Raw genomic sequence first — 18,444 nt, 5'->3', positions numbered from 1 at the left:
CCATTCTAAAAACAAAACTCCATTTGCTGTGTAAATAATGGATTATGGGAGAACAAAAGTGGAATGTGGGAGAAAAAAAGTCTGTAATGAAATTTGGGAAGCCTTTGCATTAGTATAGGTGAGACCATGTGCCTTGGAATAGTATGGTAGCAATGAAAGTGATCACAATATATTGTGCTGGTGGGTTGGATGGGCATTCCTGTGTGGTGCTATACTTCCTGAGATGACCAAGACTTCAGAAGTAGTTTGAGGGTAGGGAAATCAACTTTCTGTTTTGGACTGGTTATATTTAAAATGCCTATTATGCTCGATCTCAGGGCCAAGGTACACATATAGGACTCATTGTTCTTCATATTAATGTCTTTTTCTTTTGGTTATTGTCAAGTCTCTGTAACTAGCTTGGAGATTATATGTATGTGAAAATGGATTAGGTAGACTATGCCAATCTGTTAACAGTCAATCTTCTGATGCCCAGAATTAAAAAAATAGTATATACAAAACAGGGCATATTAGTTTAACCAGATTTTTTTTCTTTTGTATTTGCATATATTATGTATATCACAGTCATATTTCCCATATTGTATGAAAATGAAATTCTCTTAAGTGAATAAACTTCATACAAAAAGGCACTCTACAATGACACCGTTAATGTTTTTATTGAAGCCCACTTTGTTAATAATTGTATGATTACAAGACCAAATAAGTCACAGGCTTTTCCCCTGTTAAAATTTCAATGAATAGAAGATTAATTGTAAAGAGAATATAAACCTTAACATAATAAATATTCCAAAACCTAAATAGTTTGCTATGGAAATTTAACACAGAGGAAGAAGAGCTAAGAATTGTGCTAGGATTTTTAAAAAGGCTTCAAGTTAGAGGAGACCTTTTTGAGAGGCAGTTTGAGTTTTTACAGGTTGATTACAGTATTGGCAATTTTGTGGGAGTGAATGGCCATTATAGGGTTTATTTAGAAAATGGCAAATATCCTTATTTATGTATAGCATAAAAAGGCAGTCACACATGTATTCAATTAGTCAACACACTTTATAATAAATGCCTTTTTTTCTGGATACCAAGGTCTCTTAAATAAAGATTAGTTTCATATTTTCCCATCAGGAAATTCAGAGTCTATTTGAAGAGATAGGTATATATGTATAAAGGTATGAAGAATGTATGTATTTTTCATTGCATGACATTTTAAAAACATTAATAAGACATTTTGCATTTTTTAGTTCACTCCTAATTACCCCCCCCCCCAGTCTAGGTACTAAATTCAACATTTTAGTTCATGGGAAATGTAGAGTCTAATGCATGAAATTTCCTAATTCTAGTAAACCATTGTTCATAATCATTTCTTCTTGACCTCTAAGCCCATCCTCAAATTATGCTATATTGAATAAATATAAAACATATATAAGAAATGTAATAAAGACACATTATAAAACCTATATTAGAATAGAAGAGAAAGAAATAATTTCTTCCTAAAGAAGTTGATAAAGTGGTAGAAAGATAACATCTGTGAAGTATGGTGTAAAAAGCTAGATTTGCATTGGTAAGTAATATTGTAGGATAAATCTTTTTGATAATTTTAACAACTTTCCCTCCTGCCCTGAAGTTTGGGCTCAAATGTTCATTTTCTTTAAAATCCATGTCGCTCTATATTCCTTGCCACCAGAGTATTCACTATTTTATATGAAAAGAATATCCTGATCAGGGAAGGTTGTAATGGAAAAAGAAAGGATGTAAACTGTAAGAAGACTGGGTCTTAGGAAATGATGGAAGGAGATTCTCCAGAGCAGCTGTAAGCAGGGATTTTAAAAATACAATGGGATTTTTAAAAATATTACTCTAGTATTGGAACTTCTAAGAAACTCAAATAAAGGATGTTAAAATTGGTTTTGATTGTTGGATTCCAATCATGGTTCTTGCATTGTGAAGAATGAATCATGTGGACCTTAGTATTAGAAGGCTACGATGATTATTCTAATATTTATAATGTGAGGCAGGCAATGGGTTGTGCATTACTTTATTGGATCTTTTTGAGAGTGGACAACTCCTAAGTGTGCAGCTTGATACATTTTCAAACATAACTCATAATTCAAGATTCTTGTGGATTGGACTTCAATATTTTAAAATCATTAAGGCCCAATTTCCTGGTGAGCACTGTTCTTTTAAAAATGAATAGACACTATCAACCTGGTAGCAGGAAATCAATAAAGAGGAAAATAGACTTGAGAGGGGCCATGGGCATTGGCATGGCTAAGATATAACAAAAACACTGATGTTTTTCTTGCTGTCTCACTGATCTTATTTTTCAGTCTACAGAAGGATGTTAAATATAGTGACCTATAGAATATGGGAATTTAGGAGACTAATGTCCATTCCTTGTGGGCAAAATATACTGTTGAGTTTTAAAACAAAAAGGCATTTAAGATTACCCAAGGAATGGTAGTAAAGTTTAGAAAGATAGTCTGGGGCAAAAATGAAAACCAGAATCTTAGAAAACGTAAATGCTGCTTAGAAATTATTGGGGAGAAATCTCCATACTGCTCTCCATATTGGCTGCACCAATTTGCAGTCCCAACAGCAGTGTATGAGTGTGCTTTTTCCCCCACATCTTCACCAACACCTATTGTTGTTTATATTCATAATAGCTTCCATTCTGACTGGAGTCAGATGAAATCTTAGAGTGATTTTGATTTGCATTTCTCTAATTGCTAGCAATGATGAACTTTTTTCATGTATTTATTGATGATTGTATATCATCATCTGAGAAGTGTCTATTCAGGTTCTTGGCCCATTTATTGATTGGGTTATTTGTTTATTTGGTGTTTAACTTTTTGAGTTCTTTATATACCCTAGAGATTAGTGCTCTATCTGATGTGTGAGGGGTTAAGATTTGCTCCCCAAAATGTGGGCTCTCTGTTCACCTCACAGTTTGTTTCTTTTGCTGAGAAGACTACAGGGAAACAGCTATATCAATGTTTATAGCAGCACAATTCACAATAGATAAACTGTAGAACCAACCTAGATGCCCTTTAATAAATGAATGGATTGAAAAAATGTGGCATATATACACAATGGAATATTACTCACCAATAAAACAGAATAAAATCATGGCATTTGCAGGAAAATGGATGGAGTTAGAAAAGATAATGCTAAGTTTGCCAATCCCAAAAAGCCAAATGCTGAATGTTTTCTCTAATATAAGGAGGCTGACTCATAGTGGAATAGGAAGCAGGACCCTGGGAGGAATAGATGAACTCTAGATAGGGCAGAGGTATGGAGGGGAAGGGAGAGGGTATGGGGTTAGAAATGATGGTAGAATGTGATAGTCATTATTATCCAAAGTACATGTATGAAGACATGAATTGGTGTAAATATACTTTGTATACAATCAGAGATATGAAAAATTGTGCTCTATATGTGTAATAAGAATTGTAATGCATTTCACTGTCATATATAAAAATAAATAAATAAATAAATAAATAAATAAATAAAAGAAATGATTGGGGAGTTGACTAGAGTATTTACTTACATTCAGAACAGAAATTATATGATCATAATTTAGTTAAAGAAAGGAAAAGGAGGACCCCTGAGTTCTGGAGAACTTGGGGCTACTTAAATAATATATCCCCACATTTTTTTTTGTCTTAAAATAAGAATGGAGTGGTGACAAAGAAATACATTAGTTAGGACTATTTGATTGTAAGTAATTAAGAGTCCAATTCAAAGTTAGTTTTTTAAATAAATTATTTTTATTAACTCTAATTATTAAATTAAATAATTGACTAATATAAACGTATATAAATAATAACTCATATAACCAAAAAATGCTTGGGAATTTGACTTTAGACACAGCTTGATCAAGGAGCTAAAATCACTGCGTCATACATCCCGTCGCCCTCCCTCTCACAACTCTTGTTTTATTTTTCATTTAGACTTTCTCTATGTATGGGCAAAGATTGCCTCCAGATGAATACTCTACCTACTTAGCAACTCTAGCAGGAAGTGTTCCCTTTTTTTCTCATACAGGGACAGTACAGATTGGGTTTGATTAGCCTGACTTGGCTCACTTGAAATGTTAAATCAATCACTGTGGCAGGAAGGATTTTGTTTTTAATCGATTAGGCCAAAGTTAAGTGCTTATACTATTTCCAAAGGATTGGATCAGCTCTGTCCAGAACTATACAAACTCAAGTGGATGGACTGTGGATTTATCAAAAGAAGGATATTTTTAACAGAAGAATGGATTCCAGACAAAAATAAATCAACACATGTTCAATTTAAAATGACAGAGAAATAAGACTGAGAGTACAAAAGAAAGGAAGAGAGATGAAATAGATGAAGGAGAGTTGAGGGGAAGGACAAAGAAGAGAAGGAGACAGGGGAGAAGAGAGAGTAAAAAATGAAGAAGGAAGAAAAATAGAGGAGATAGCAGAGGACAGAGAGAATAAGATGTATATGATGGAAAGATGTTTAGAGACTAATTAGAGGAGCTGTGCATATAGAGAGACTGCAAACAAGACAATATTCAGAAGCTTTATATGAGCATTCCATGTTGAAAAGAATGGGAGTCCCATGTATGGCCTTATAAGCAGACTTTTTCTGTGACTATAAAATACCTGATCTGATCCTGTGTTGGGAGAATCACATATTTCAAGGCCTTTCATACTTTTGTTAGATGCAAGTATCTGTTCAAAATTTTCTTCACAGCCTCTTTTACTTCCTTATTCCTCAGGCTATAGATAATGGGATTCAACATTGGGGTTATCACTCCATAAGACAGTCCAATGATTTCATCAGATACTTTGGTGTTGTTTGATTTGGGCTTTGTGTACATAAAAAGGGCTGACCCATAGAATAAGATCACCACAGTCAGGTGGGCTGAACAGGTAGAAAAGGCTTTTTTTCTCCCCTCAGCAGAATTAATTTTCAGGATGGAAGAGAGAATAAAAATATAGGACACAAAAATTAACAGCAGAGGAATTACCAATAAAACAACACTTGCCAATGTCATAATAAGCACATTCATCGATATATCTGAGCACACAAGTTTTAGAAGAGCCAGGATCTCACAGGTAAGATGATCAATAACATTGTTACCACAGAAAGGCAACACCATTGTCATGACTGTTTGCACTAAGGAGTTCATGCAGCCTATGGCCCAGGACCACACAGCCAAGTGCACATATAACACCTTGTTCATGATGATGGGGTACCTCAGTGGGTTGCAGATGGCTACATATCTGTCATAGGCCATCACAGCCAGGAGGACACATTCTGTGGAGCCCAAGCCAAGGGTGAAAAACATCTGTAGAGTACAGCTAAGAAAGGAGATGGATTTTCTCTCTGACATAAATATAATAAGCACTGAGGGAATGGATGATGATGTGTAACAGATGTCTAAGAATGAAAGATTTCCAAGAAAGAAGTACATGGGAGTATGGAGGTGAGGATCCAAGATGCTGATGATAATGAGGAGACTGTTTCCTAGTAGGATAATCTTGTACATGATGAGGCAGAACACAAAGAGAAAACGTTGAAGTTCTGGGTATTGAGAAAGCCCCATTAGAAAGAATTCAGTCACTGCAGAATAATTCCCCATCTTCATGTGTCCTTGTCATCTACAGAGTTCATATCAGGAGGTGACTCAGGGAAATCTGAACTTTTGATGTATTATATCTAATCATTTCACTTCCATTATTTATTTATTTTGATTTTTTAGAACATGTCCTGGAATCAGTAACAGCAGGGATAGTATATTAATTTTACTAATGATGAAAGAGACACTGGAAGATAGGTAATACTATCTAGCGTCAAATAGCAATGGAGACTTGGAATTGTGCTGAGAAGTGCCAGACCTTTTATCATGTATAAATTTAAGACAAATTGCATTCAAATTTGTATACCTTAAAAATTCTTTATTAATGAATGTTTTGAAATAAAACTATTCTAATAAAGCTCCTTCAAAATTAAAGTACCATGTAGATTTAGTGCCATGCCACTTATCTTCAGTATGATCCATTTTAAGTTACCTAACTTTTTTGAGTTTCAACTAGCTCAGCTACTAACCTCAGCCTGGAAAATGGAGGATGTTATTAATTATTCGGCATTTTTTGTGAGAATTAAATAAGATAACATCTATTAGGTGGTAAGTACAATAGACAGCTTCAACATGTCATCTAAAACTCTGTGAGAATACAATATAATAAAATATAACAAAAATAAATATATTGTTCTTTATCTCTAACTGTAATAAACTACAATTTAAAAATCTCCTTGATGGGCTTAGAAGGAAAAGTTGATTTATAAAAAAATGTGGATTGAAGTTGGGAAATATCATTGATGAAAATTAATATTTCCTGATCTGTGGGACATGTAATCAATTAAGATTCTGAGATTCATTGGAGTTTGGTTTCTAACAATTAGCTGGCACAAAGGGATCTGAGCTGCCATTATTCGGAGATTTTGTTTTCCTTTTCATGGGGTGCACATACCAGAGATTGAACCCAGGGGCACTCAACCGCTGAGCAAAATGCCCAGCACTTTTATTAATTTATTTATTAATTTATTTATTCATTGGACCGTTCTTCAATTTAAGTACCAAAAATTACCTTTCCTTCTTAGTTGTATACATTTCCAGTCAATCAAAAATCTCCGTTCCTTTTTCTCTACCACTTGCCTTTTAGGTGTATATTTTATGTTTTCTAGGCCTATTCCTATCATTGCACAAAATAATATTAATATATCTATTATTTCATTTATTATATTTGATGCTTTGTAATGCATCAATGGATTTTCCTATTTTTTATTTTTGGCCATGAAGCTTCTGTAAATGACTAAACTAATACTGACTATTTTATATTGAGTTTGCTCTAAGTATATTAGATTAATGTAACTCACTGGATTTGTTAACTGGGCAACTCTGTAGTACAGATACCACTTTAAACTCCATTTTTGTGGAGCAAACAAAGACACAAAAATTGCAGTAACTTTCACAAGGTCATGATATAATAGATGATCAAACTAGAATTGAGTATTTTAGTCATGATTCTAGAGTCAGCCTCTTAACCACCAGACCAGACTATATGTCACAGATTCCTATACTGATTTTATGCAACAGAAAACTATTTATAAAATGTTACACTTACATAGGAATCAAGACAGTTTGTTTTATTTCTGACCTTAAGTGTTATGACAGAAAGCTCTGAAGGCTGGATCATAGCATCCTTAATTTTCCACATGTAGGAAGGAATTTCACAATTATGAGGATTAGCATAATCAGGAATAATGGCCTGAGAACCCTTACCATCTTATTTGCCTCTAGCAAACACATAACCTGGAATTGTTAGCATTTGGCTTTCCTCTCAAAATCAGTAAACACTTCCGGAACTTCAGTTACCTTAATTTTGGCCTTTTCTTCTCTGAATTTTGTGTCCTTTCCAGTTATGCTTCACAAATTAACATTTTTTCTTTTTTCACATTTTTTTATTGGTGCATCATAGTCATACATAATGATGAGATTTGTTGATATTTGGACATGCACACAATATAGCAATATAATTTGGCCAAAGTTTTGGCCTTTTCTACCTTTTTCATCCCAACTCATATTTTCTGAAGTTCTGTCTATTTATAACTTTAAACTATATAATTAGAAACTTAGTTGTATTCCAATTATTTCATACTTACTTTTAAGATGCTTGAACATGAATGCAAACATATTATATAAAGAATCTCATCTTTTATTTTTTATTTCTTCACTGTTGTACCTTGTGTTCTCTGAGTTGTGGTGATAGAATGAAAATATTCATTTGAATCATATATATCACATAACTATAGTTTTCTTTGGCTTGTTTGTATCCCAAGAGCTTTAAGATATAGACGAAGGACTTACTACTTGGGGAGTCACAGATGACAGGACTGTCTTCCTATCAGGGACAAGACAGGATGGGAAATATAATTTAATCTTCATTTTTCCCCTTTACATTTGTCTTCCTTTTGGAGAGTATCCCTTGGACAGTGATTTTTGATAAGGCTAAAAAACGTGATAGTACTAGTATCAGCATATTGAAAACTATTCCCTTCTTCCTATCTTTCCTTTCCTGTCTAGGCACATTGGCCACAGGGACTTATTCCACAAAGGAAAGAGTTAAGATAGTAGTTTTAATTTATTGTAAGACATTTGTGGAGAAGAGAGGGAGGACAGGGAAGAGAAGAAGAAGAAAAGAAGGAAAAGTAGTCAAATAAAGTAAAATAAAGTAGTTAAATAAAGTTCACTAAACATTTGTATTCTAGAGTAGGGTTCTTGGAAAAATAGGCATGAAGAAAACGTGGTTTCCTTTTTCTCTGTTCAAAAACTTTCAGGCAAGGTGCATATTTTTTCATAATTAAGGATGATTTTAAGAGAAAGCAAAAAAGTCATGTTTCCATAAATATAGTTAATCCATCACAAAAAGTCTATCTTGTCTCCCTCGGTTTTCATTCTTCCTCTCATTTCTGATATTTCTCTTCCCATTTTGGTGTGCAGTAAGGAATTACTGGGTGGGTTTGCCCTGGAATATTCCTCATCAGCATCCTCATAAAAGTCACACCAACAGAGGAATACAGTCTGAGGAAAAACTATGTGCTGCCTATGCAACACAGCTTAAAAGACCTCCAGCCAATCATGCAATCATTCTTTGGTCCCTTTGAAGTAGAAATTCTGAAACCATTAGTGACACTTCCAGTGCTCTGCAATGACCACGCTAGTGTCTTTTTGTCATCGTGAAACACTAAAATCTTTTTTCTTTTTGCCTTTGTACATGCTGTTTTCTTAAACTGGAAGGACTTCTTTCAATTCAGATGTTGTTTTTTTCTAGGAAACTTTGTCACCTTCTATTGGGAGGGTGATGCTCCTGCTATGTCACACAACCCTTTGCTTCCTACTTTCATAGCATACTTCATTTACTTATTTATTCAACACAAACCATGCCATTTATATTGTGATATATAGCAGGGCTCCAATGTAATACTTTCCAAATGGACACTGGATGCAGAATAACTATTGGGATTTTAAGAAACAAATAATTTATATGCTATCTAACACTTTAATGTGAAAAATTGTTACAAATTATTTTATGAAATTAAAATATCTTTTTTACCCAAATGTGTGAGAGCCAATAAAGTTTTGTTCAATCCAATTTATGACTGTATATGTAAAGCATACAAGGTGCATCCAACTACACAATAAAGTGAAATTACTTATTTTTTATTAATTCTTGGAATTCCACATTAATGCCTGAAAGATTGTCAAGACAATATATGAAGTGAATTAGTTACAAAAATAAGATTCACTGCCACTAACTCTATGTGCAAGAGCATTTGATAGAATACAGGATTCATTCTTGGTACAAACTTTTGGGAATCTAGACTGAGGAAGATAAATTATTAAGATGATAAAGTCATCTGTCTCAAAGTGTTGATCAATATAATTTCAAGTGTTGAGATGCTGGAAGTATTTTCCTAAAAGCCATTAAAATGCATTATTATTATTTGACATTTTAATGGACAGTTCCAACAACTGGATCAGATATAAAAATAAATGACATTGCACACAGTCTCTTATTTCAAATTAAATTATACTTTAGTAATTGCTATATTATTTCCCCTAAGATACTGATATTGTGGCATATGATGGCCATGGTGTAACAAGTGAAAAGACATAAAGTCACATGTAATATTACCAATGCATATTGTAGTCTTAGAGAAGTGTTAAAAACATAGGAGGATAATACACATGTATATTTCCAGAGAAAAGAAGTTTCCCAAAACTACATAAATGATTGCAGTTTTGTAAAAAAACTGCCAAAAGGAATTACACTGTGTTTATTGAGGTTTTCCCTGGAATGTGAGACTTGAAGCATTAAGAATTTAATCTTCTCCATATTTTTCAAATAATTTTTAATTGGACTATATTTTATTATTGTAAATATAAAATATACTATTCCTAATTTTTAAAGGAAGCGAATAGTAGAATGGACATCCACAACTTTTACACCAGTTTTCTTTCAAACCCAGGCAGAAAATAAAATAGTCATTGGGCAGGAAATTTGAAGGAAACTTTTGTTGCTTTATATTATTTAGATGAATACAATGCCATTTAGTGTTCTGATTTCATCCAGTAAATCTCACACAGACACCCACTATTAGCAAACAGCCTGACACAGTCTCAGTTATTGTAAAATAATTCCATAATCCACCATTTAGAATCTCAACATTGTGTACATCCACAAGACTGGGATCCTAATTAGAATAAGATATACTTCATGTTTGTATAAAGCTGTCCAAATGGAGTCTATTGTCATTTATAACTAAAAAGAACAAATAACACTCACATGAATGTGATCAAGTTTGACACAGTATATAGGAGTCATTGTAAATCATACTGTACTCTCTCTCTCTCTTGTCTCTCTTTCTCTCTCTTTCTCTCTCTCTCTCTCTCTCTCTCTCTCTCTCTCTCTCTCACACACACACACACACACACACACATACACTCATGCACACACAGAAACAGAGTTACTTGGTAGACAAAAGGAAGCATGAGGAAAGATCAGGGGCTTCTTTACCTCTCTTTTCTTTCTGTCAAAAAACTGTATAATTTTGATTCCTGGTCCTCCACATTTTATTCATCTCTCCAAAAACTCAGTCATAGATTGATCCTCACCATTGTGCATCACTTGTGAAAAGAAAGAAAGCAAACTGCTGATCATGAAGCATTCACTCTTTTTCTCTGCATGTTTTTCAAAAAGAAAGAGTATTAAGTTGTAAATTATGTTATTTACCCAAATTCTCTGATTTTAACCCATGGAATGTTTGAACAGTTTGACAACAATCATCTTGCTTCCTCCAGGTTTTCCTGATGTTTACAAAGTGCCTTTTTTCTTCACAGCATGAAATATCACTCACTGACATGAAGCCCCTAGTGTTTATCTAAATAAATAACTTCCTAGAAGCCCCAAAAGGAGTTGATAATAAACAGTAGTAGATGAGTTAGAATTAAACCCTCTTTTTTCTTTTTTTACACAGTTTTAAAAATTATTCTGTTTTTTTTTTATTCTTTTTTTTTAATTACCATCATTATGTGAGTACAAAATGTATCCCTCCCATACCAGGAATACAGAGGAAGCTTTAAACTCTTACCTATAGGAACTTCTATCTGTGCCATAGGCTCTCTGGGATTGATTAGTACATGCAACACTTTCAGTTATTTCTAAGGCTCTGCCATGTAAGCCTATTTTGTCTGATCTTCTTCTTTGCTCTTATTGTTAGGTATGTATCTTTATGGAGAAGGACCATGTTTTAATAGAAAGAGCAGTTGATTTAGAGTCAGGATTCCTAGAGTTCAGTCTGGGTCTGTGATTTACCAGCTATACAAACTTGTGTGTCATGAGCGTCATGAAAAATTGGTTAATCATACCCTCATTGCAGTGTTAAGATGATTAACATAACATACCTGAAGATGTTGGCACAAAGGGAGTGCACAGTATATAGTATGTCAGTTCACTCTGAACTCCTAAACTGCCATATTTTAATTTTCCAAGGTAAGAAGAAAATAATTTAAAATGATGTTCATAAATATTGAAGGTATTTCCTTCATCAAATAAATATAGCCCATGTTCTTTTCACTATTTTATTAAAACTTGCCAAATACAATAAATCATTCAGAATTCTTAACTGCTACATCTTTTTGCTTTCTGAAAATAGCTCTCCCCAACTCTGCTCTAATTTACCTCATTTCAATATTAGTGTAGGATTTCCAAATTCTACACATAGAATAAATTACCTGGTTTATTGGGACTACAATCTTCAAAACAAATAAGACATTGTAGACATAAGCATGGATATAACTAATATTCACTTCCTCTAGTATCATTAATTTTTTCTATTTATATATTGAAGTATAAAGATACTTCATGGCTTCATGCTGAAGTATAAATTCAAGAATTAAGTAGTTGTGATTGTTCCTCTTCATATTAGTTTTAAACTTATTTATCTTCTCTTTGAGCTTAATAATATCATAGAACCCATACATTAGAATCCTGCAGCTCCTGATGAATGCTAGTAGTTGGAGTCAGTGGGAGGCAGATCAAAGTAAAGCTTTTATGTCTAATACAAACCCATGTCATAAATTGGAGTTTGTAGTAAGTCAATCTGCCACCTATGTACTCTCTAACCTCTGGGTTCCTACTATTTCCAGTGGGCCTATTGGTGCTTCTGGCAGCCAATTTAAAATCCATCTTTGGTTTCTTCTAAGAGACTCTATAATCCCACAAGTGATTTAAAGTTGAATTTAAATCTTCCTATTGGTAACAAATTGTAGAATACTAAGGATAATGTCTCAAAGACCTAATCATGTCTTACTTATTAAATAGCATTGTTTTCTTCTTTGAATTAATTTTCTCTGATTTTAGATATAATATAAATTTTTAATGGAGAATTGATTAATTCAGAAAACAGCAAAGAAGGAAATGAAAGTCATTTATAATTTTAGATATAAGTACTGAAATTTTAGCATATTTTAATGAATATACTTCATAAGGTATGAAGTATAATTGATAGCATGTTGTACTTGCTATTTTATAACCTTCTGTTTAAAGTTCATGTATTTTATAAGTTTTCTGATTTCCTTTATTTCTGGCATTGAGAATTGAGTCTAGGGGCACCCTACCACTGAGCTACATCCCAGCCCCTTTTATTTTTTATTTTGAGACAGGGTCTCACTAAGTTGCTGAGGGTGGCCTCAAAATTGTGAATCTGTTACTTCAGTCTCCCCCAAACCTGGGGTTTGGGTAATGTTATTTTTTTTAGTTGTAGCCAGATACAATACCTTTATTTTATTTATTTACTTTTATGTGGTGCTCAATATCAAACCCATCACCTCTCACATCCTAGGTGATTGCTCTACTGCTGAGCCACAACCCCAGCCCCAGGCTCATGTTATTTTTAAAGAAGGTGTTTAATGAAACCTATCATTTTCAAATGGAATATAGAGAGGAAGAAAACCTGTGTAATGGATGAGTGGAAATTATACAGGTCCCTCTTGAATTTCTTGGTACTTTCTACTTGTCTTCAGCATTAAGATGATTACAGGGTTGGAGGGCATTATTCTTATTCCCTATTAATAAAATCTAATTCCAATTATCATAAATTTTGTAATGCCCTTTACATAGAATAGAAAATGAGTGAGTGTGCAATACATTTTTTCTTGGTTCTGTGAAATAGATATAAGTGTGTAACAATCAAAGCTGTGGACATGTATCCTCTAGGGAATGAACAACAAACTCCTGCCATGGCTCCCTGGTAGCGTCCTCTTCCTCTACTTATCCTATTTCAACTTCCTTAACCCTGCGCATGCTGTTCTACCTCCAGATTTTAATATTTTAATTATGTTCCTCTTGTAGTCTTTTGACACCTATGTAATCATGTAGGCCTTATTTAGAACAGTTGTTCTCAAGGACTTAATTCATTTAAAGTAAATTCAATATCAAATGAGAGGATAGAACACATAATTTGAAAGAGAAGTAATCAATTACAGTTTAGTGGCATCATATGTGTTTCTCATTTCTGTTTTATCACCTCTGTTTGCCTTTAAAATTAAAAGGAAATAGGACCTATGTGGTAGTCCTTTGCTCAATTTTGATGCAAAATAGTCATTATTGTATGGATATACAAAATGATAAACACAAGTCCTTGTCATAAAGATTAGTATGGAATCATCAATAAACAGGAGATAATCTAAATGAAACTATTAGAAATGTCATAGTAGATTTGGAGATTCAAAATATTTCCTCTATATGTAGCACTTCTGAAAATAAAAGTAGACACTGTTAATAAAATAACATCATAACTATTCAAGATAAAATAGAGCATATGTGCAAAGAAAAAAGTAGTGACTTAAAGTAAGAAATTATTACCTTATCTGGTCATGAGAATCAGCAAATATTTGAGATAGAATAGGCTCGTGACAAGTTTTTCATGTCAGAAAAGTTTCCTTGGATGCAACTTAGGGAAAAATGCAGCCTCACAGTGTATTATAAAGTAAAGCATTTATTAACTCACTTAATAAGAACTCCATAGCTTAATAGACTCAAGAATCAGAGAGGTTATCAAGGGCACGAGGGTTTTCCAGGTTTTTTTTTCCCCTTTTTTCTTTGTATTATTTATTTATTTATTATTTCTTTGCATTAAAATTCTTAATACACATTTATACCACAATTTATCATGTCTCTGATTGTATATAAGGTATGTTGACACCAAATTCACATCTTCATACATGTATTTTGTATAATGATGAGGGTCTCCTTCCACCATCCATGCTAAACCCATTTTTTTTTCTTGGTTATTGCTACTGTGCTGACAGTGACAGAAATCAAATCCTCATACTAGGAAAGTCAGGAACATAGATCAGGTCCCTGCCTATTGCTCTTCTTAAGGGAGAGAAGCATTCCCAGAAAGTCCGTCTCATTCATTCTCAGTCTAATTTTCGAGACCTGGGTCATACATACCATCAGTCACAAAAGGAAATAGGATTTACCATTTTAGCCTGAAATAAACATGCTTCTCCTGTCCCACCATCCCTGACCATGAAGCTGATAATTAAATATAAATCTTGGTTTTGCTACCAAGTAAGAAAAGAAATTGCTATTGTGTATCTATTATGTTACTTAGTTTTCTGGTAGAAAACTGATCATATACTCTTTACCTCTCTTATTAACTTAGGTAACTACTACTGAGCTTATGTTTACTTGCACCTCTTTTTTTTAATTTCATGTTGAGTTTGTTAAAATTTCAGTGCCTTTAAAAAATTACATTGTTGTAGTTTTCACTTCTGGAATTTTCTTTTGGTTCTTTATATATATATATATATATATATATATTTTGTGTGTGTGAATCTGTTACTTCAATCTCCCCAAAATCTGGGATTTGGGTAATGTTATTTATTTATTTATTTATATTTTTAGTTGTAGTCAGATACAATACCTTTATTTTATTTACTTATTTTATGTGGTGCTAAATATGTTGTTTATGTTTTTTCATATGATCTATTTAAAAAAATTAATGAATAGTTATAATGTCACTTGAAATTCTTATTTATTGCATCCTTTGAATTATCTCATGATTAGTCTCCATTTTGCTTGAGTGTGTGTAGAAATTTTGTGTTATATCTTGAACATTGTGAATGGTACATTGTAGAAATTCTGGATTTCTTTTTTTTTTTCTTATTTTATTTCTGGGTATTTGTTTATAGATAACAAACTATAGCAAAATTTAGTATGTTAGAACAAGGACAACATTTAGTTTGCTATTGACCTTTTAATTTGTGCTGGGCTTAGTTGGACAGGTTTCCTCCTGGTGCTAGTTTTGGCAGTTTGAAATCTATGGGTTGGAAACATCTGAATGCTTGCTTACTTGCAGGTCTGATAGTAGAATTCTAGCTGTTGGCTGGGGTTTTATGATATAACTAGGACAACTGTATGTAGCTACATAACAATATGATGGCTGTGTTCAGAGAATGAGGTGGTGTGAGAGAGCGAGTGTGTGCACTTGATATTATCCTGATGAAGAGCATCAAGATCCTTATGGGACCAGTTGGCAGAATTCCTGAGAACTGTAAATGCAGCAGATAAGACACTGCTCTGAATGTTTACATGAATATTTTATGTTGAAAAAAAATGGGAGTTGCTATCTGGTTGTGTAAGCATGCAAGCTCTCATAATATCACAATATCAGAACACAAAGACAAGATCTGATTTCCCATTGAGAATATCAAATGCCTCAAACTATTTCATAGTTTTCAGTAAATACAGGAGTTTGCTACAAGACTCTTTTCACAGCTTCTTTAATCTTCTTATTCATTAGGCTTTTTTGACATTGGGGTTATCAATCCATAAAGTAGCCTGATGATGTCATCAGATTTGTGTTCTTTTATTTGGTTTTCATTTATATAAAAAAGGCTGAACCATCAAATAAGATGAATACTGTCCAGTGGGAGAAAGACTTTGTCTCTCAAAATTTATTATCATTCTGATAGAGATGTTGGGACTTCAGTTTCCAAGAGTTTTAGGACAATGATACTCATTGCTTTATATCATGACTTTCTATAGCAGTTTAACCACTTCTTCCTGTCTCGATATTAAATTAAATAGTGTTGCACTTCCTCAAGCTAGTTCACATCTTAGCTGTCTACTTTTTCAGCTATTGCCATGCCATGGGCCCCTAAGAGAAGTGTGCAAGGAATTCCACCATTCCACAAGTTTCCAGTACATTATAATCCCATTTGTCTGTTTTCACTTTTGTTCCCTGTGCTTCAGTCTTATCTCCCAAATTCTTGCCCATTCCAATGTCCTTAGGTATTTCTCCTAGGTTTTCTTCTAGTCATTTCATGGTTTCAGGTCTTGCCTTTAAGTCTTTTATTCTTAAAGGTGTGTTTATTGTAGCATAAAAGTTATGTGTAATATTGGGGAATCATTTTGATATGCTCAAACTTGCATGGAATATAATTTGCTGTATTTCAGGTCCTAGTACTTCTTTCCTGCCCTTCCTTGCTTCCCTGTTCCCCTTACTCTCGTCTACGGTTTTTTCATCTATTTATTTATTGTTTTTAAAAATCAGTGCTTCATAGATACTTGTAAATGTGAAATTCAGTGGTATATTCATATATGTACATAGAATTATTTGGCCAATATAATTCTGCAGTTCCTCCCTTTTCCCATCTGCCCTTAATCCCTCTGTATTTCCTTCCTCTAATCCACTGTGCTCTCTTCTATTTTTATGGGATCCCCTCTCCTTTCCACTTATTTTGTTTTACCTTTCATATATGAGAAAAACATTTGACCCTTGATTTTCAGAGTCTTGCTTATTTTATTTAGCATGATGTTCTTCATTTCCATCTAATTACCAGCAAATGTCATGATTTAAATCTTCTATTTCATTTCATTTCATTCTTATTTTTTTCATTCTTATAAGGGGACTCAGAAGATCTAGTGCTGGGTGAAAAAGACATAATTTTAAAGTGGTATTGAGCCTAGAAATTTTGTTGTATTTGCAGGAACTGTAAATGAAGTTTGACGACATCTATGAGTTTTATTGGCTAACAAAGTCAGAAGATCTGCTATAATATTGTAGTTTATTACCTCCCTTCATAAACTAAGAATTGCTTTATTTCAATTAGAATGCAGTGACAATAAATATGTAACCTTTAATTATGTAAGTTACCACATCTAAAGAGTCCTTAATAGACTTCCTTTGACTCTGTGTGTACTAGAGATTACAAACTGCTGCTGTAGTATACAAAACACGCGGTGGAAATCCTGGTTCATAAATTATGTTCATATTAATCTTTACCAAGTATTGACAAAATATTTTATAACTTTATCCTTTTAAAAGCAGTTTATGAGGTTTATCTGACCAACTTATTTTGCCTATTTGGTCTTTGAGTGTGAAGATACATTGTTACACCTTGTATTACAAATAGGCATGAATTGCATGGTGGTGGAAATTATTAGGTGGCTGAGGGTATATAGTCTCTTGATGGTACTACTGCTAGCTTTTGTTGAAAAGCTGGGTTCATACAAGTGTGCATCAGGAAGAAGGAGAGATGGATTCAATGCTGTCTCAATGGAGTAGGTGGGTAGCAGCTTCAGCTCAACTCTAGGTGTTTATGTTCTGGAGCTACATCCCTGGGTAAATACCTTCTTTTTTTTAATGCCCTGTTATATAGTAGTAGATGGAAGCATAGACCAACTTTCCCTTCATTAAGTTTCTGAATATATATGACTATTTTTATTGTGTGTATGTATTTTCATGTGTGTAATGCTGGATTATACAGTGCACAAAATTGCAATAAAGTGATGTTGCATTTTTATTATTAACAGTAATTGATATTAAAAGAATAAAAACTTTTCTTCACTTTTCCTTACAGAGTCCCACTAGAATCATTAGATTTTTGTTAGGTAACTGTTGGGTGATGAATACTGAATTAAATGTTTTTGGGAGGAAAATAAAGCAGCCACTGCATCTCTCTTCCTTTAAAAATGTGTTTTTACTAGTGCACTCTCATTATACATAGTATTGTGGTTGATTTTTACATATTCATAAATGCACATAACATCATTTGCTCTAGTACATTCCCTAGTACTCCCCTGCAATCCCATTATCCTTCCTATACTCTTCTGGTCTTCCTTCATGTGTTTACATTCATTTTTTATATAAATGTGGAATTCATTGAGATATATTCATACAGGTATTCCTGTTATTTTTTGAAAATATTAATTTGTTTCAATTAGTTATACATGATAGCAGAATGCTCTTCAATTTAATACATATGGTTCACAATTTTTCACTTTTCTGGTTGTACATGAAATAGGGTCACACCATTTGTGTAATCACCTAGGGTAGTGATGT

General features: G+C 33.3%; 1 protein-coding gene across 1 annotated transcript; it reads right to left on the bottom strand.

The window, feature by feature from the left end:
• Positions 1-4,669: 4,669 nt before the first annotated feature.
• Positions 4,670-5,614, bottom strand: LOC144376910 (olfactory receptor 13D1-like). Its single transcript, XM_078045172.1, has one exon. It carries the CDS (start codon positions 5,612-5,614, stop codon positions 4,670-4,672), a length of 945 nt encoding a protein of 314 aa, XP_077901298.1.
• Positions 5,615-18,444: the final 12,830 nt, after the last annotated feature.

The sequence above is a fragment of the Ictidomys tridecemlineatus genome, chromosome 4 (assembly GCF_052094955.1).
Source record: "Ictidomys tridecemlineatus isolate mIctTri1 chromosome 4, mIctTri1.hap1, whole genome shotgun sequence".
NCBI classification, from domain to species: Eukaryota; Metazoa; Chordata; class Mammalia; order Rodentia; family Sciuridae; genus Ictidomys; species Ictidomys tridecemlineatus.
This window is presented reverse-complemented; position numbering and strand designations above follow the sequence as displayed.

Bases quoted from the DNA above. Each gene is read 5' to 3' on its own strand.
- LOC144376910 (XM_078045172.1), bottom strand. From the start codon at position 5,614: ATGAAGATGGGGAATTATTCTGCAGTGACTGAATTCTTTCTAATGGGG.